At 39.4% G+C, this 20,748-nt stretch overlaps 2 protein-coding genes across 4 annotated transcripts in view; both read right to left on the bottom strand.

Moving 5' to 3' along the window:
- Window positions 1-2,707, bottom strand: part of tbc1d9 (TBC1 domain family, member 9 (with GRAM domain)) — a 35,500-nt gene extending 32,793 nt beyond the window's left edge. Inside the window, exon 1 of the mRNA XM_023270672.3 lies at window positions 1,976-2,707. Coding sequence (XP_023126440.1) covers window positions 1,976-2,096 — 121 coding nt within the window. The 5' untranslated portion in view covers window positions 2,097-2,707. The remainder of the gene's footprint in view (window positions 1-1,975) is intronic.
- Window positions 2,708-10,225: 7,518 nt separating this feature from the next.
- On the bottom strand, window positions 10,226-19,413 carry LOC111568832 (uncharacterized). 3 transcript variants are annotated; one of them, XM_035948368.2, is made up of 4 exons: window positions 19,075-19,413; window positions 18,259-18,688; window positions 13,384-13,436; window positions 11,601-11,770 (listed from the first exon to the last, which is right to left on the bottom strand). In XM_035948368.2, exons 1-4 carry the CDS (start codon window positions 19,405-19,407, stop codon window positions 11,750-11,752), a joined length of 837 nt encoding a protein of 278 aa, XP_035804261.2. In that variant the 5' UTR covers window positions 19,408-19,413; the 3' UTR covers window positions 11,601-11,749. The 3 variants fall into 3 exon arrangements, with proteins under 3 accessions (XP_035804260.2, XP_035804261.2, XP_035804258.2); XM_035948367.2 differs by lacking the exon at window positions 13,384-13,436 and having other exon boundaries at window positions 10,226-11,770; XM_035948365.2 differs by lacking the exon at window positions 11,601-11,770 and having other exon boundaries at window positions 12,730-13,436.
- Between the last annotated feature and the right edge of the window lie 1,335 nt (window positions 19,414-20,748).

A 20,748-nucleotide genomic window follows, 5' to 3' on the forward strand; every position in this document is an offset into this window, starting at 1 on the left:
ATTTTAGCATCAAGACATTCAGTATTTAAGCAAACATAAACCTAGTATGAAGCACATTCCAACATCAATTTGTATTTACGCAAATTACCACAGAAAATGAGGTGCCATCTGATCATTCAACATAAGATTACTATACAGAATGCATATGTGCAGTATCTGTTCAGGCCCAGGAAGATGACCAGGCCATCATGGAGTTTCCAGACATAAATGTACATAATAAGGATGTAAACCAGGGGTGTCAAACTCATCTCAGTTCAGGGGCCACATTCAGCCAAATTTGATCTCAAGTGGACCACACCTGTAACATCACAGCTTAATAACCTAGAAATAATTCAAAACTTGCCCTTTCTTTTCGTACAAAAAAGTACATTCTGACAACGTTCACATTCAACAAATTATCTTTTTACAAAACATTATAAACATCCTGAAATTTGTTAAGAAAAATAAGTGAAATTTCAATAACATTATGTCTCAGTTTATCATCTGTGTATCACAACTTACAGATCATAGTGTGTCTGCAAAACATTTAGTCACAGGTATCTTTTACTTTATGATCAAAACGACAAAAGTCAGACAAAAAAAAAGACAAAAAACAACAAAAACAAGACAAGATTTACCAAAACGAAACACAAAGCACAAAAAAATTGACACAAAATGACAAAAACATGAGACAAACAACAAAAAAGACAAAAACAACAAAAACTAGACAAAATATTACAAGAATGAGACAAAAAATGACAAAAACGAGACAAAAAACAACAAATAAAGCCAAACAGAAAATGACAAAAATAAGACAAAAAAACACAAGCGAGACAAAAAGAAAACACAAAACGACAAAAATGAGAAACAAAACAAAACCGTGAGACAAACAACAAGTCACATAAAAAACAAAACATAAAAAACAACATAAAATATGACAAAACTGAGACACAAAACGACAAAAGAACAATGTGCAATCTAGTATTTTACTTTATGATCAAAACAACTTGTCATGGTCTACAAATTATTTCAAATTTACAGTTTTACAAATTTACAATTTGCAGTTATTGTCTTCTCTGTAATTTCTACTCTTTACAAAGTCGTCTCACGGGCCAGATTGGACCCTCTGGAGGGCCGGTTTTGGCCGCGGGCCACATGTTTGACACCCCTGCTTTATATGCTTCATTTGCAAAAATGGCTATAATAGCCTCTTTTACTGCCTGAGAGATGATCGTCTGTGTGTCATTTCTAGAGGTCTCGCCACAGATTGTGATAAACTGCAATCAGCTGAATCCAGGGCAACCGGATTTCACAATCCGCAGAGAAACCAGGACGTCAAACTGTGAACCTTAGCCTTCCTCGTCCTCATCCTCCTCCTCCTCCTGCTGCTGCTGCTGCTGCTGCTGCTTGACCCATTTTGGAAGGAAAAGGCAAGAGAAAGCAGGCGGAGGAGGAGGAGTGAGAGAAGGAAGAAGGGGAATGATTCAGCATGAGCAAGCAAACAGACTGGGTCTCTGGTTCGTGGTCAAACACAACCATTAGCAGCTGCTCAGCTCAAACCACAGCTGCAGTAGTTTGTGTTGTTGGAAAGGCTGAAACCTAATTTCCTCTGCATCCTGCACCAATGTCCAAACTCACCTCCACCTCAGTGTGTGAGGTGGTGGGTCTCAGACTGAGGCTGTCTGTTGAGGTTCAGCACATTTGGTAAGGGTTTGACAAGATGTGGACAAATCCATTAGTAACACACACACACACACACACACACACACACACACACACACACACACACACACACACACACACACACACACACACACACACACACACACACAGAGGTGAAAGGCCACCTGACAGCTGATGGGTCACGTGATCCTCACGTTCTCCCTCCATGCGTTTCCTGACGTCCACACACCTTCTATCAGCTCCATTACCAATAATTCAGACATCAAATACTGGATTTTTTGTGTGTGTTTTTGAGTCAGGAGATGGGACTCACCCGCCAGTCCTCCGCCTCCATCCCCGTGGCCTTTCCTCTTCTGGAGGATGAAATACGGATTGGCTCTCTCGGTGATCCATAACGCGCCCGCCAGCAACACATCTTCGGGACTGACCCACATGATTCTGCCTTTTATTACCGGAACATTGAAAAAACCGGACAGCTGCTGACAGCCACCGTCACTGGATTGTTGAATTATTAAAAAATAAAAATGATAATAATAATAATAATCATAAAAGAATAAAGCACCGATGAGGGCCTGGTGTTCTCCGGATTATTGACCCTTATATTCTCGCTAGTGTTGGGTGTCCGAGCAGGACGCGCAGGCTGCTATAATTAAACCCGTCCTGCACGGACCGGCTCGGTTCGGCGCATTTCACGCACGCAAACCTCCTCCTGCAGCTCCAGCCTTGTGTGTGCACCACGGGCTTTTTAAATAGCCGATAGAGATCAGGAGAACGGCTCGGTTTGAAGCAGCGGTCGGTCTTTGTTGTCCTCGCTCCGCGGCAGGTGCGATCCGGGTCAGCGCTTGTTTTGCGGCGCTGCGGCGACAAAACCGACTAAAACCGGCAGCGAACGGTCCGGTAGACCTCCCAGCGGCGGTTTCCGTCCGTGTGCTGAAGCGTAAAATACGGTGCTTGAACGAGAGCCTCAAAAAAATAACAAAAAAAAAAACAGCGCTGCGGTCCTTCCTCCTCCTCCTCGTCGTCAGTTGAAGCGCCGCCGCCGCACGCGGAATATAACGCGTCACGGAGCGCGCTCCACGTCAGCTGGGAGGCGGGGGCGCGCGAGGACATAATCAATGAAATGAGTTCAAACGTAAATAAACTCAGATGATCTGCTTTGATTAATGCAGTCTGGATTGTTTTGTTTGTTTGTCTGCAGGTTATTGATGAGCACTGATCAAAGGTCACACCAGTACTGACACTCAGGTAAGCCACTGTAAAAACAACAACAACAATACAGATGTTTATATATAAAAATATTATTTATTTTATATTTGATTTTTCTTAATTGATTTTTCTGATTTAATACTACCATTTGTAAAAACAAATTTGTAAAATAACAGATAAGTTATTTCCCATTTTCAGTGCTTGGTCTGCTTATTTTTTCTTTAATATGATATACCTCTGAAGTAATATATTTTATCTATTTACAACAAAATAACCCATAAAAAACACAGTAACGCTCTGGCAAGAAAAGTGCCAGAAAAATATGTTATAAAACGGTGAAATACCAGTGAAAATAGCAGCAAGTATCAGTAAAATAATAATATTTTTAGCTGATTTAAACAGGACAAATACAATAAATTAAAAATAGAAAAATAAAAAAAAATTAAATAAATAAAAATAAAACAATCATTTGCAAATCATTTGCGGACATCATTTACAATTTTAACCATTTTTTTCTTTCTTTCTTCTTCTTCCTCTTGTTTTTTTACAGTCAACATCAATTAAGATTTGTGTGTGTTTGTGTGTGTTTTTACAACGTATTTCTGTACTTTAACAAAACAGGGAAAGTAGGTGAATCTGTAAAATAATAACTTAAAAATATTTAGCATTTTCTTTCCCAAATACTGGCAAATTTCTATAAAATAATGATATATTGTTGATTTAAATACAATGAAAAAAATGTTGTGTAACTTTACAGAGAAGCTTTGTAAAAGAACAAATTACCATTTGTAAAAATGCTCATTTTTGATGTACCAGAAAAAAATGCCAGAAAAATATGTTACAAAACAGTGGAATACAAGTAAAAATAGCAGCAAATATCAGTAAAATAATAATATTTTTAGCTGATTTAAACAGAATGAAACATTGTAAAAAATAAAAATAGAAAAAAGTTATCATTTGTAAGCAAAAAAAAAGATTTTTGCTGTGGACATTATTTACAATTTTACCCCGTTTTTTCTTCTTTCCTTTTTTTTACAGTCAATATCAACTGAGATTTTTTGTGTGTGGGTTTACTACCTATTTTCTGTAATTTAACAAAACAAGAAAAGTAGGTGAGTCTTACAAATATTTAGAATTTTCCTAAAAATGCTAAACATCCATTGAATATAGTAATATAATAATTTTTATTTAAAAAATAATGACAAATATCTGTAAAAGAAGAAAATTTTTGTTGATTCAAATATAGTAAAAAAAATAAAGCGCAATTTTACAGTCAAACATTGTAAGACAATAAATTCCGATTTATAAAAATACATATTTTTTATGTGTGTGTTTACATGTAAATTAATGTTTTTTTTCTGTGATTTTACTAAATATTATCTGTAATTTACCAAAACAGGTAAAATTTGAAAAAAAAAAAAACAGAAGTTGTATTTTTAACTTTTTCCACAAATATTGGCAAATATCTGTAGAATAATGATATATTGTTGATTTAAATACATTTTTAAAAAAATATTGTGTAACTTTACATATAAGCTTTGTAAAAGAACGAATTACCATTTGTAAGAATAGTTGTCATTGACACGATGCATCCTCTGCAGCTCCTTACCTGAGGCTACCGGTTACAACTACAAGCCAAAACACAGCCAAATAAACCATACAACACGACAAGAACAACCTGATTATCAATGCACATGGCCACTTCATGGCAACATTAGATATTCGATCAAATTTTTTTGCTTCACTGTAGTGAATTGTACATTGGTTGGACATCCATCCTGTTCATACAGTTTACATAGTCTGTTAATGGATCTATCTATCTGTCTATCTATCTATCTATCTATCTATCTATCTATCTATCTATCTATCTATCTATCTATCTATCTATCTATCTATCTATCTATCTATCTATCTATCTATCTATCTATCTATCCATCCATCCATCCATCCATCCATCCATCCATCCATCCATCCATCTATCTATACACTACCATTCAAAAGTTTGGGGTCACTTAGAAATGTCCTAATTTTTGAGAGAAAAGCAGTTTATTTTTGTTGTTGTTTTCAATTAAGCTAACATTAAATAAATCAGAAATACAGAGCAGACATTGTTAATGTGGTAAATGACTAATCTAGCTGGAAACTGCTGATTTTTAATATGTACATAGAGGTGCAGAGGAACATTTCCAGCAACCATCACTCCTGTGTTCTAAGGCTAACTGATGATTAGACAACCCTTGTGCAATGAATAACATTGATTATATTGGTCCTATGCGGTGTTCTGCTGGAAAACCTTGGATTCTGGCGTCCACGTTGGTGAGACTTCGACACCTAAAAAAACGTTGTCCCAGAACAAACACACTCCTTCATGCAAATAACAATCCTAAATGTCACTGGTCTACCCCCACAGGAAAATGCACCCCACCACATCGCAAAACCATCAAGCAGTCAGTAACATCTTGAGGAACATGACAGTTGATCACCCAAGACGTTGATCAACTGGATGCAGTGGAACAAGTTTGATTCCCAGAGTTCCCACTGCACAGTACTGAAAGGATCCACTGCCAGAGTCCTGGTACCAGACCCCATAGACACCCTGAGAGGTCCTCTGGTCCAGGTCAAATGGCTCAGAGCATTTTTGACCACATAAGGAGAACCAACACAATATTAGGCAGATGGTCATGTTGTGCCTGATTGGTGTATATATATATATGTACACTACCAGTCAAAAGTTTGGACACACCTTCTCATTAAATGGTTTTTATTTTATTATTTTCTAGATTGTATAATTATACTGAAGACATCGAAACTACGGAAGAATACATATGGAATTATGTTGTAAACAAAAAAGTGTTAATCTTCATTAATCTACAATGTAGAAAATAATACAAACAAGTAAAAAAACATTGAATGAGAAGGTGTGTTCAAACTTTTGACAGGTAGTGTATATATGTTTATTAAAAACTGTCAAGCTAAATTTTGGGAGTAGAAGTACAATTTCCGTTTCACCCAAAATGTGGCCTAAATCAATGCAATCTTTGCATTGATTGCAGAGCTTGAATATTTTACTTGGTGTAAACAGAGTTTGGAAATAAGTAAACGCAGTGTCAGTCAGTGGAACAAGTTGATCTGATCACACTTAAAGCTTCTTACTGAGGTTAATGATTAAAACTAGATTTCATCACAGGGCTCCTTTTCAAGACCACAGCAGTCATGTAAGAATCTTTACTAATCCAAATGACCTGCTGCCTTTAAGGGCCCCTTCATAAAGAAGTAATGCTGGCAATCCTGCTTTTAGTGTTTGAGCAAAATGAAATCTAAAGTACATGTAATGACATTATAACAGCATAAGCCATAACGGAAGACATAATGGAGCAAATAAACAGACACTGTGAGATAATGACTCAGTGGTTGTGTTTTCTGTAGCCTCATAAACAGGATACTGAGTGAGGGGAAGTAGCAGTTGTTTTCACAGGTTGACTCACTTTAGGTTTCAGGTGGCTGTTTAGAAACTTTCCCCTCCGGTGAACCACACCGTCGACAGGCTGCACACTTTCAGGACTCGCTCGTTGTTATTGCAGATGCAGGGACAGAAATGAGTGATGCCCCTCTACAGTACCTCCATGGTTTCCCCCTGCTGGGTTTGTATAGGAGTACACTGCACTGTAGGTGGGTGTTGTGGTGACATCACATTAATATCACCCCCTGACCTTTCAGCGTTTAAGCCTTTTTATTAATGTCAGCTACTAGTATCAGTAAACACACAGCAGCAAGAGATGAAAACTCTCTTTCTGCTGCTTCTGTCGGTCTTTTTACTTGCAACCACACAAGCACAGACAAACTGAAACCTGTAGAGTCTCATGGGATATGGGTCATTCCAGAATTGGAGGACACTTGGGCTTCAAAATTGGAGACAAGAGAAAAATGGCATTTTAGGAGGCACTCCAGATTTATTTGGTATTTTTAAAAATATTTTCAAACATTCTTTTCTCCTAGTTTTTTTAGATTTGGTTTCAGGACAAATAAATTTATGTAGTATCTGATCTGAGACATGTATTAGTTGATAAGTTAGTAGAATGGAATCTGTTTTGTCTGTTCTAGTATCTGACCAGCAATTTGTGGGAAAACATACGTTTCCTCTTTCTCTACGTAAACATGAGATATATGTCTTTCTGTTTTGGTTCTGGGAATGTTTATGTTGAAGAGGCTTTTGTGCCTGGGGATTGTGCAAAGTGATGGATGGGCCCTATAGAATTGAGGGGTCTGGTCTAAGGGGGTATCCTGTATCCTGTTTTTACCAAGTTTTCTAACAGAGACTAGATGTTGTGACCTCATACGTCACCAAAGGGTATAAAATGACCACCAACCCAAGTGGGATTTTCACATTGGCTCTGAAGTCTCCATGACGCCTGAACAGATGCTGTCTTTATTATATAATAAAATCATATTATGTAAAAGCAACAGTGTCAACGGATGTTTTCTTCAACATCTGCACATCCTTGAGGTCTAAGAGAAACTAAGACATTTACACAACTACATGTTTTAGTATTTTGTACATGGATTATTTGAAATTTGATGTAAAATGTCCTCCAATTCTGGAATGGCCTATATATACACTACCGTTCAAAAGTTTGGGGTCACCCAGACGATTTCATGTTTTTAATGCAAACTCAGATTTTTATTCATGTGCTAACATAATTGCACAAGGGTTTTCTAATCATCAATTAGCCTTTCAACACCATTAGCTAACACAATGTAGCATTAGAACACAGGAGTGATGGTTGCTGGAAATGTTCCTCTGTACCTCTATGTAGATATTCCATTAAAAATCAGCTGTTTCCAGCTAGAATAGTCATTTACCATGTTAACAATGTCTAGACTGGATTTCTGATTCAGTTAATGTTATCTTCACTGAAAAAAAAGCTTTTCTTTCAATAATAAAACATTTCTTAGTGACCCCAGACTTTTGAATGGTAGTGTAGATGTGACTGACAGGGAGAACAGTGTAACAGTAAGTGCAGCAGTGTACTTTTATTGTGGTAACTGGATAAGATGGATTTTCTTTTTTCATTTCCTTGTGATGTAATGAATAACATTTTTGTTTATAATAAGTGTGGTACCGTTCCCCGTCCTGTACAGTCAAAAAAGTACCAGTAACATCGTGTCTTTTCCACTTCTCAGTTCCTGAATCACATCCCCATTCTTTAAGAGCAGTTGTTCAGTTCTTCCTATGAAAAAGGGGAAGAAAAGCTTTGCGTGTTTGTTTTTGCTTTTTTTGGTCATTTTCTGGGCTTGGCTTGGACACAGGAACAGCATAAAGACAGCGTGTTTTGAAACCCAAGACACGTTGGCTTATTTATTTTTTCTTAAAATGATAAATATGCTCATCAGACATTGAGTATTTAAGCTCAAACACGTTTCATTTTGTACGACATATAAAAGTCAGCTAGTTTGTAGTAATATTCAAAAGACAGATACAAAAGTTCTTGGGTGAAGAAGCAGCAAAACACTTTCACATCCAAACCAATGACACAGAAACATCTGTTTTAAAAGTTCCCGGGAATCTGGGATTTGTTTGAATAACAGATAAAAAATTGTATTATATGAAACACTAGGATATATAAGCAGTATGCTGTACAAAAAAAGCAAGAGAACTTGGTGATGAGTTTAGATGCTGAAAAGGCTTTCGACTCAGTGAGGTGGTCCTTCCTATTCAAAGTGTTCAATAAATTTGGCTTTCATAAATCTACAATTGAAACAATCACAGGTTTATACAATAAAGCAGTGGCTAGAATCAAGATTAATGGGGACCTCACTGAGACGGATAGCACTAGAAAGAGGAGTGAGACAGGAGGGGAACTTGTCTGCACTCCTTTTTGCTTCATATATTGAACCACTATGTCAATGGATCAGACAAAGACAAGACATCTTAGGGATAATTATTGCAGGAAAAGAACAAAAACTGGCCTTATTCGCTGATGATTTGTTACTAACTGTATCTGATCCCACTCAGACTCTATCAAAAAATTATACAGATGTTTGAAGACTATGGCACTTTTTCAGGTTACAGTATTAATGTGAACAAAACTCAAGTACTAACTTTAAATTACAATCCTCCCCAAAGCATTAGAGACCACTTCAAATGGAAATGGGATGCAGAATCCATCAAATACCTAGGAGTCTTGTTACATGGAAATTTCACAAAGATGTATGATGTTAACTATGGACCTCTGAATATAAAAATAAAATCTGACATGGAGAGGTGGAACACCATACCCTTTTTAGATCTGTATTCTTGGATTGACTCTATTAGAATGAACATCCTTCCTCGAATGCTATATTTGTTCCAATGTTTACCATTTTCTATACCTCAAAAACAATTTGTAGAATGGGACAAAACTCTGTCAAGGTTTCTATGGAAAGGTAAAAAACCCAGAGTGAAGTTTAAAACCTTACAAATAAAGAAGGAAAGAGGTGGTATAAGCTTCCCATGCCTACGAAAATACTATTACGCTGCCCAGCTGAGGCCCTTGGTGTGTATGTGCTCTCCAGTTTACACGGAAGGGTGGAAAGCCATAGAAGAGGCAATAATTAAAGGGATGCCACTTAAAGCTCTCACAGCTGATACAAGCCTGCAGTCTAATATCTGCCTCCCAACTGAGTGCATACTACATACAATAATAAAAACCTGGAATGAAATAACTAAACTATATGGCTTGGAAGAGGACTCTAAAATTCTACGATGGTGTGCATATGACTCAGAATTTACTCCCAACAAATATGATGATAGATTCAAAACAAGGATTTCCAAAGGATTAATCAACTACAATTCATTTGTCCACAAGGGGGCTTTCCAAACGTTTGACAACCTGAAGCAAAAGCACAGGTCGGGCTCAGAGGATTGTTTCAGATACTTACAGGTCAGGCACTATTTCAACCAGAACATTAAAATACCTTCAACTGATCAAGGGCTTATTCAAACATTAATGTCACTAACAAAATCAGCGTTTCCTTCCAAAATTATCTCTAAGCTGTACAACAACATGCTGCAGGGTCAGGGGGAGAACACATATGTGAAAGAAAAATGGGAAAGAGAAGGGAGCTTTAAGATTACTGAGGAGGACTGGGAGCACCTCTGTAAAATCCAGTGGGTCTCAAGTGGCTCAAATACCTGGTGTGAATTTTGCTGGAAAATATTGTGCGTTTTTTCATTACACCAGCTCAAAAAAGATACAGAGGAACTGGAGATGCATGCTGGAGATGTGGTACTGAAGGAGCTAACCATGTTCATGTTTTTTCGAGTTGTCAAACTATACAAGAGTATTGGATTGGAATTCACCAACATATACAGAACGTGTTCTCAATTGTTTTCCATTTTTTATTTGAAAGTATATATCTTGGTAACATAACACTGGCTGGCCTTGACAATGGAGACAAGAAGCTGCTTTATATTCTTTTAGCAGAAAGCAAAAAGGCCATCACCAGAAGATGGCTCAAACCTGAGCAACCAAGAAACAAGGATTGGAGCAACATTGTACAAGAAATCTACACAATGGAAAAAGTAACTTTTTGACTAAAATTACACAGTCATTTTACAAAATCTGGTCAAAATTGACAGAATATGTCAAACCTAAAAGATCCGACTTTATGTAAAGCCACCGTTCAAATAACGATGTTATGTGGAAAAAAGATGATGCTGTGTGGAAATGGGTGCCCCCCACCCCAATTGTTCCTGTTCTTTGCTCTAAGCTCTATTCCTGTATAAAATGCAAAAACTCCATAAAAAAGTAAATTTAAAAAAAAAAAAAAAAAAAAAAAGCAAAACTCTTCAATGTCCCCTTTCTCGAAGGGACTTTTGAACCACCATTGTTCAATTGAAATGACATTTACAGTCTCACGGGAAAACATAATACTTTACAAAATAGTTCTCAAGAAAGCAGAATTCTCTGAAAGAATTTCGCTTTTCTTTCAACCATGCTGGATATTAGTGTTTTCATGTCACACTGAAGCAAGCCAACACACGTACTGCACATTATCATGGGGTAATGTAGCCCTCATTTGGTCAAATTGAGAACTACACATTTTCATTACAATGTACACTGCCATTCAAAAGTCTGGGGTCAGCCAGACAATTTGTTTTCCATGAAAACTCACACTTTTATTTATGTGCTAACATAACTGCACAAGGGTTTTCAAATCATCAATTATCCTTTCAACACCATTAGCTAACACAATGTAGCATTAGAACACAGGAGTGATGGTTGCTGGAAATGTTCCTCTGTACCTCTATGTAGATATTCCATTAAAAATCAGCCGTTTCCAGCTAGAATAGTCATTTACCACATTAACAATGTCTAGACTGGATATATGATTCATTTAATGTTATCTTCATTAAAAAAACAGCTTTTCTTTCAAAATAAGGACATTTGTAGGTGACCCCAAACTTCTGAACGGTAGTGTATATGTTGAATTTCCCATTTTTCTGAGGGCAAGTTATGTATGTAACAGTCATGTTCATGTCGGTCCAACAGAGGGTTCATCACTGTTAATTTTCAAAGCATGTGGACACTCAATCATCACACCCATGTGATGGCTAGATGTGTCATTTCAAAGCCATGAGCGTTAATATTCTGCTCTCACAGCCTCCACCCTCCTGGGAAGTCTTTCCACAAAATCTTGGGTCCTTTCCGGCTGCAGGGATTTGCACCGAGTTATTTCAGGCAGCTCTGTTTAGTTTATTTGATTTCACAATCGCTCATAGTTTGGCTTTTGCACACTCCTTTTCCAACCACTTCAAAGGCAGCTCCCTTGTAGGTGGCGACACACTGGCTGTCCGTACGCAGGTCTGGCTGCACCTCTTCCCACACCCTCTTTTTGGGGTTTAGCTCTCTGTCTGGTTCACCTGCATTCAAAAAAAGCAATTTGATACATTAGAATCCTCTCTGTGCTTTCAACACATGCAGGATTTATGATTTCTAGGAATCCAGCAGAACCTTTTTGTAGCATGTCATAGCCATGCGAATATACATCAGAAAAACCCGCAGCAACATGCTGCTGTAAGAGCCTCTGCTCTTCTAGGAAGGCTTTGTACAACATTATGTAAACTGGTTACAGAGCTTTTCTCCCAGCGAGCCACAAGGGACCAGTGAGGCCAGCAGTGAGGTTTGGCGATAAGGCCTGCTCAGTGTTGCTGTCCAATTCCTCCCTAAGGCATCTGGCAGAATTGAAGAAAACTATTTCTTTGTGGATCTGACTTTGCATGCATGGAGTCACTGTCAAGCTAGAGGAAATATAGTTCCTCTAAAAAGCATTCACCTCCCTGGAAGTTTCCCCATTTGAATCATAGTCAGTTCGGTTTTTCCCAAGAATTTATTCTATAAAAAAGGCTATTTTTGTGGCTGCACAGTGGCTTGGTGGTTAGCTCTTTCACCTTGCAGCTAGAAGATCCTTGGTTCACATCCCCACCTTCCTGGGATCTTTCTGCATGGAGTTTCCATGTTCTCTCTGTGCATGCGTGGGTTTTCTCCAGGTTCTCCAGCTTCCTCCCACAGTCAAAAGGTGAATTGGTAACTCTAAATTGTCCATAGGTGTGAATGTGAGCGTGATTGTTTGTCTCTATGTGAATCCCTGTGATAGACTGGTGACCTGTCCAGGGTGTCTCCTACCTTCACCCTAAGTCACCTGGGATAAACTCCAGCCCCCCTATGATCCTAATGAGGATAAAGAATTGTATAGATGATGGCTGGATGGACTAAAAATGTTACTTACTGAGTTTTGAGAATTTTAAAAACTTCCAATTTTCTTGTTTTATCTACAAGGTGTTGCATGGACTCGTACCACCCCCCATGTCTAGCTTTCTTAAAAAAAAAAAAGGGCTCACAGCGGTTTCAGGACCAGGGCCTCCTTTAGAGGGATCTGTGAGGTCCCACACAGAAAAACAGCCTTTGGACAAAATGTCCCGCTCCTTGGCGGAGTAAAAAATAACTGTTATGACCCTCTGAGGGGTGTTAGCTAATATTGTACTGCATAATGTAAAGAACTGTTCATCCACTGAAATCATCTCTGAAACACATACTGAGCAGGAATTTAGGAAGTTAATATGAAACTGTAATTTGCATTTCAGTTTTATGCAATTCAATAGACCAGGCAGGTGTTGCTTTAAAATCCACATGCAGCCTGTAAAATGATGAGTGACCTTTCGAACAGGTGTTATAGTTGACACTGTAGGTGCTTGGGCAGAAAAAATGCAGGTACCGTCTGAATATTTCACTGAAAATGGAGTAATAGTCATTTAAAAATTAAATTTTGTTCCAGAATTCCTTAATCTCACATCACATAAGACTATGATACTATCTATCTCGGGGCCCAGGATACGTGCTTGGCCAGTTCACTGACTACCGTCCTGGGAGACGCCTCGCCTACATCAATCTGTTCCACATACAGACTGTCGGTGTCTAGAAGCTGTACAGCCGTTATTATGCGTCCAACACGCAGGTCCAGACGAGACACATCTACCTTTTCATCCTCTTGGTCAGGAGATCCCGGCTTCTTTGCCACCTTCTGCCCTCCTGAAAGACACATATTATGGGGGAGGGCTACAATTATAGAAAATGCCGGTATTGAATTCAAATTAACCACATATCCAAAAAAAACTACATTTTTCACCTTTATTTTGTATCCAGAGTCGGTTTCTCTTGGCTACTGGTGTATATGTGAAAACCGCAGGCATTTTGGCCTAAATAACACACCAACTTTATCATCAGAATCATGCTGGCCATTATGTGGCCAAACTGAATGCAAGCAATCTTTTACAGGGGGTCCTCGACTTACAACGTCCTCGACCTACAGCGTTTCATCGTTACGTGGAACTAGTTGGTGAGCGGAGCAGACGAATACATCGTCACGAAGAGGCAGCCTCTGCGCTATAAGATGGCTTTGTTTACATTCGCCGGTTGTACACCACCCTGGATTGTGCTACATTCGCTAACTTTTTGCCCGTCATTATGGCTCCTAAGTGTGATCAAGTGGATCAAGTTGTAAAGCAGTGCGACATATTCTGTTAACTTGCCACTTGATAGACCATAAACAATGATAAGTTACCATATGACCACTCACAACACCCAGAATTCTCCAGGTATTATATTGCTTGCATTGTTGTAAGTCACAAGTGGCTGTTTAACCAGCAAGCATTTCTAAGCATTTAGTCAATACCATAAACACGCTGCTATATTTTTGTATCCAGGCAGATCACACATCATACTAGCTTTGCAGCATGACTGACACTGACAGACAAAAATAAGCAGTAGCTTAGGGTGTTCAACCTCAAATCTGCACTATTTATTTTTTTCAAAAGGTGAGTTGAAGTACAGGGGTCCTCAGTTTATGACGTCCTCGACCTACAGCGTTTTGTCATTACGTCGGAACTGGTTATGGGCGGGTCCATGGTTTACAACATATGGCATTTCGTTGGAACTGGTTATGTGAAACTAGTTGGCAAACGCACGAATACGTCGTCACGCAGCACTATAAGACGGCTTTGTTTACATTCGCTGGTTATACGGCACCTTGGATTTTGCTACATTCAAAAACTTGTAACTTGTAAAATGATTGAATGAATGAAAATGAATCATTGGTATTCATGACATTTCTGAAGAACTGATCGGTATCTTGATGCATGTAATGACTTTGTTTACATTTTCGCTGGAGTTTTGACTTACGACAAAAATCAACTTATGATCCGTAGGAACGGAACTCCAACGTAAGTCAAGGACCCCCTGCACTTGATTTCATTCATTCTTGGACACCTTGCAAGTTGATTTTTGCTTCATTTTCACGTAATTCGGGCAGGTTTAGGGTTAGAGGTGATGTCTATGACACTGTTATTTCAGAAGTTTTTCCTCTGGTTGAAAAGCTTCAGGAGAAGTTAACTATGTACAAGGAAGTCATAGGGCTAGTGAGGAACTTAACTCAGGAAAAAACTTAAGATGAAGCTATTTCGGATGTGTCCTCTATTCTCCTGGAACACTGGGTTTTGAGAAACATATACCGTAATTTCCGGACTATTGAGCACACCGGAATATAAGCCTCACCCACTAAATTTAAAAAGAAAAAAAAATTGTACATATACAAGCCGCACCTGACTATAAGCCGCAGGTGTCCACATTGTAACATGAGATATTTACACAGAAAGATTTTTTTTTTAACTTTTAATTTAAGTATGCTTTGTCCGAACAGTGCCTGTAACATCGCAGTAAAACGCATTGAGTCAGTTCACGCGGCCGACTCCAACGTCTCACCATTGATTCATTGATATCAAGCTTACGCTCTATTTCCTTCTTCGACAGGCAGATCGGTTGCCTTTAACTTAAAAACTGTGTTTCCGACCCGATTCTGCCGGCCGCCGAACCGCGGCTGGGCAGCCTCGGGTCGCGCTAGCCCGCTTAGCTTAGCGGTTGGGCAGCCTCGGGTAGCGCTAGCCCGCTTAGCTTAGCGGTTGGGCAGCCTCGGGTCGTGCTAGCCCGCTTAGCTTAGCGGTCGGGCAGCCTCGGGTCGTGCTAGCCCGCTTAGCTTAGCGGGGCTCGTTAATTGTAACCGCCAGATATAAGTCCGGACAAACTTTGCAGGGGGAGAATGAGGCACTTTATTGAACCAGCAGCAACTATCCACGTGCACTGGCTTCCCACTCTTGTCCTGTATAACTGGCTGTATCATCATAGTGCATCTCACTATGCCTCCGCTTCCACACTCATCTCTGCAACACACACACCTGCAGCGCTCCTCCTCACGTCACACACACACACCGCAACCTGCCGAGGGTAAAGGAGAGCAGACTCGGCCTGCAACATCTGCATCATATGCATTTCTTTGTGTGTTTTCCATGTTGAGGGTGTGTGCATGAAGCGCAAAATGACTGATTTGAAGAATTTAGTGTGAGTGTGTTTGATTTAATTCGAACAGTTTCATTGGTCCACTGTGACCTGTTCGGTAATTTTATTGGTCTGATGTGACGAGGCCAAATGTATTGATGGTATGAAGCTCGCACGTAAAAATCTATACATTAGCCGCTTCGTTGTATAAGCCGCAGGGTTCAAAGCGTGAGAAAAAAGTAGCGGCTTATAGTCCGGAAATTACGGTATACAGTTTGTAGGCCAATGATCAAAACCAAATTGAAGGCAGAAGTCAAAGACCAATAGAATGAGAGATTAAGTGACATATGCCAGAGATAGAACCAGTCATGTCTTCAGGATGTTCAACACATGCTTCCTCCTGAACAGTTTGGCGACAACCTTAAGGTTCTATCAGACAGGTCTACAGGGACACAGAGAGACTTCTGTTTGACCATGGAGCAACTCCCCTTACAGTAAGTTGCTGAATGAGCATAGCCTTTCGTGTACCAGACATTTCTTTTTGTGGTTGTTTTGCAGCTCTATGTAACTGTTTTGCATATTTGTGATAGTTTTATATCTTTTTGTGCCCGTTTTGAGCCTATTTATGATCATTTTGTGTCTATTTTTGGCTGTTTTGTGTCTTTTTGTTGTTGTTTTGTGGTCATTTAGTTTATCTTTATGATTGTTTTGTATCTATTTGTGGTTGTTTTGTGTCTTTTGTGGTCATTTGCAATTCCCCTTATATTAGGTCTTGGCTGAATGAGCATAGCCTTTCGTTTGCCAGACATACAAGGATGCATATTGAACGTTCTCTGGAAAAACAATGATTCTGATCATAATTGTGGTATTTCATGAAATGCCAGTAGCCACAAGAAGTAAAATCCCTCAGAAAAATAAAGCTAAGATATCTTCTTGTTCGACAATAAGGACTGATTTAAACTCATTACCGGGTGTTTTTCCTCCCAAAAGGCATTTACAGCCTGCCCTTAATTAAAGCAAAGTCACTGTGAAATTAGTGTCGGCTTTAATTGCTTTTTCTTGATGCATGTTGTGATTTTGACAAGTTTCATTAATGTTGCTGAAAGGGAACACATGCTGCAGCCAGGAGCCCAAAATCCTGAGCAAAGTCTCAGCAGTCACAAGGAGGTGTAATATCAGCACATGGCCCAAACTATTTGGACATACAAGCGTACGTGACTGTCGGTGTTGTGCCAAAAAACTGATTGCATTTCATGTTGAAGCTGTTTTGTGCAGTTTTATATAATTATACAGCTGCTTTTATCTGAATCTAGCAGTCAAAACGTCCAAATACACATCATTTGATTTCAAAGTCACAGTTAAAAGTGTATTCAGGCCTTACAGTTAAGATATATTAAAGCCTTATAGTATTTTTTCCAGTGTTTAGTGTGTTTCTGGATGCTTTTTATATACACTACCGTTCAAAAGATTGGGCCCACTCTGACAATTTCATGTTTTCCATGAAAACTCACATTTTTATTCATGTGCTCACATAATTGCACAAGGGTTTTCTAATCATCCATTAGCCTTTCAACACCATTAGCTAACACAATGTTCCATTAGAGCAGAGGAGTGATGGTTGCTGGAAATGTTCCTCTGTACCCCTATGGAGATATTCCATTAAAAATCAGCCGTTTCCAGCTAGAACAGTCATTTACCACATTAACAATGTCTACACTGTACTTCTGATTCATTTAATGTTATCTGCATTGAATAAAATTGTTTTTTTTTTCAAAAAGAAGGACATTTCTAAATGACCCAAAACCTTTGAACGGCAGTGTATAAAATGAAGAAATTATCTCCTTTGCAATTACTCTTCACGCTATTATCTCTAGAATGTAAAATGAGGAATGAAATCAGTCACAATGTTGGGGCTTCACTCACTATTTGGCAAATATAAAACTATTAAATGAGTTAAATTTGTCCTTTAAAGCTACTTCTGTAGCTAAAAACAACCACAGGCAAAGCAAAACACAGTGTTTGGGGCCGGTGTGCCAAAAAACTGATTGTGTTTCATGTTGAAGCTGTTTTGTGTAGTTTTATAAAAGTATACAGCTGCTTTTATCTGAATCAGTATGTTCAAATACACATCATTTGATTTCAAAGTCATAGTTTCTAGTATAATCAGGCCTGATAGTTAGGATGCATTAAAGGCAATATAGTATTTTTTTCCAATGTTTAGGCTATGATGTGTCATGTCATTTTTAATTAACATGACTTCTGGATGCCTTTTATATAGCATATATATAGTAATAATGAAATCAGTCACAATGTTGGGGCTCCACTCACTATTTGGCAAAAATAAAATTGCATTAAATGAGTTCAATAGGTCCTTCAAAACTACTTCTGCAGGTAAAAACAACCACAGGTCACAGAGCAGGTTAAATAAAAATAGCAGTGACTAAATGATAACTGCTCCAACAGACTACAATCACTTTTTTGGCACCACCACCGGAGCTCTGTTCCCCAGACCTCCAGGACACACCTTTCGGCTTGCTGTAGGAGGACACTCGGCCGCGGAAGCCCATCTCGTGGAGCTCCCGGCGGATGGTGGTGGCGCTCACGTTGGCCCCGGAGGCGGTCTGAAACTCGGCGGTGAGAGCCTCTATGGAGGGCAGACTCTTCTCCATAGCCACCTTCTCCAGCACCTGGCGGTCCTGCTCCTTCAGCTTGTGCGGTCGGCCGCTCCGGGGCAGAGCCGTCGTTATTCCTCCGCGTTTCCACTTGAGGATCACGGAGCTGATGGTGGACGCAGGCAGGTTGAGCAGGGCGGCGATCTCCCGATTGGACTTCTTGCACAGGTAGCATCCGACCACGGTGCCGCGCTGGAAGTCGCTGAGCTCCACCCCACGACCCATTCCGGCTGTAGTTGTCTGCAGTAGTGATGTTACGCTCGAGCCAGTTTGTGTTACGGCCTGCAGGAGTGGACGAAAAAGAGCAACTCACACACCATGTAATGCTCCTTCGGCAGCTCCAGTCCGAATTTTATTACAAAGAATAAACATACATACAAACAACAATTCTGTGACCTGAACATTCAGATAACCAATTCATAATTATTACATAAGTCCCAAAACATATAAAAACACGATTTCAACCAACACAACACCATCGTCCACATGACGTGCACATGCCGTTAGCGGATACAAAGCAGCTACAGTTAGCCAGTTAGCCCAGATAGCCCACCCAATCATCCTGTCTCCATAACAGCCAGAGTAATACTCTGAAAACACACGCCCAACTACATATCACATCAACACAACTCAAACACCCCGAAAACTATATTTTGCAGAAATCGTACCTGCAGGAGTGGACGAAAAAGAGCACGCTCACACACCGTGTAATGCTCCTTCGGAAGCTCCAGTCCGAATCGAACACCGATGCGGCAGGGTCCGCCTTCCGGCCCCCGCAGGCACGACCAATCGACCACGATCAAGTCTAACAAGTGGATCACAGATCCTGACGTTACCCAACAGTTTCTCAAAGCTTTACCGTTTTTAACAACATATTCAACAGTTTTAACAACAACATATTTAACGGGTTTTAAATTATTTTCAACACACGTTAGATGAACGTTCCACAAAATCCCATACAAGTTCGTATAATTGTCCCTTTGCGCATTCATCACACACATTCAAGTTGTTATAACTCTTTGTGCTTATGCATAACTATCTCATTTACTCGACACTGCCGAATTTTTGAAGCAAAAGTGTTCAGGTCTTAAAAGGGGTCTGATTCACTCCTCAAACTATGGGTTTTTGAGAGGAGGAGATTACGTTAGTGCATTTGTCATTTTGAAAGAAGTCAAGGAGAGTATACATTTAGGCAGAATTTAGTTTAGATACATTTAGTTACATTTCATACATTAAATAACACTCATAGATACATACACATAGATTCACACCACTGCTGCTTCTGGGGGTGTGGAGACCAGACAAGGTAAGCCTACTCCATTTCTATAGATTAAAACACATGACTGTAATATAACTGTAAAAAAATGTAATATCAAACCAAGAGTTGTAGTATGACCAGCAGGAGTCAGTTGCTGGCTGCAGTAAATTTGTTGAATATTTGTCTCTCTTCGCTGTTGCAGCGGTTTTGCTATTTGCAGACGGTCCCTGTTCACTCGTTGCACAGACAGCTGTGCATAGACATCAATGTTATTTCTGCAGCTTGAAAGGCAGCGATTTTTGATAAAACTGGCCTTGTAGCACATTGTCTAGCTTACAACGATGGGAAAGAGGCATTGTTTATGTTTTTACAACGTATATCTCATGAGTTATTCATGCCGGAAGTCCGAATCTGTGAATATCTTACCAACTTTACCTAACTTCTCCGCTGGACCACGCATCGGGTCCTCGCTACATATAGGTCCTACGAAGATGAAATTGGCTGCCCTTAATATTTCCTGTGTTTTATCTTGTTCATGATACAGTTTTGATCAATTTGCGTCCCGTATTGATTCAATATGGGACGCAACAATTAATTGTCAAATAAAGGACGATTCCGTATTTTAAAGGACGGGTGGCAACCCCAAGACAGCCATTCTATCTTAAAAGAATCGCTTTTTTAAATTTAATTTGGCCTGGTGAGGGGATGTGCCACTGCCCGTTCGTTTTGCCATTATTACAGAGGGTCAACATAAGCAGCACTTAGCATCATTAGCATGTCTTCCCTCCACATCGGCCACACCGCTCTGCTAGCATATCTATGACAACAACGGTAGCTGCACAGAAGGACGCCTGTCAATGACGTAATTAGCTGCGTAAATACGGATGTGAATCGCATCATTGGCTGGAGCAGCCAGTCACCGGTCACTCACTGACTCACAATGAAAAATAGCACAGAATGAATTGTTATGCGTTTAGTTCATTTTCAGTTTAGGTTGGATTTTTTTTTCTGTGCACAGAGACCGTGTCAGCAGCTTAGAGGGAACAGTAGATGTGACTGACAGGTAGAACAGTGTAACAGTAAG

This window comes from Amphiprion ocellaris, chromosome 4 (genome assembly GCF_022539595.1).
Source record: "Amphiprion ocellaris isolate individual 3 ecotype Okinawa chromosome 4, ASM2253959v1, whole genome shotgun sequence".
In the NCBI taxonomy this organism is placed as follows: Eukaryota; Metazoa; Chordata; class Actinopteri; family Pomacentridae; genus Amphiprion; species Amphiprion ocellaris.

Bases quoted from the DNA above. Each gene is read 5' to 3' on its own strand.
- LOC111568832 (XM_035948365.2), bottom strand. From the start codon at position 19,407: ATGTGTGTGATGAATGCGCAAAGGGACAATTATACGAACTTGTATGGG. The intron at 18,689-19,074 runs GTACGATTTCTG...CCACTCCTGCAG, and splicing joins TTTTTCGTCCACTCCTGCAG to GCCGTAACACAAACTGGCTC. The intron at 13,437-18,258 runs GTGTGTCCTGGA...TGTGTCTTTCAG, and splicing joins CTCCTACAGCAAGCCGAAAG to GAGGGCAGAAGGTGGCAAAG.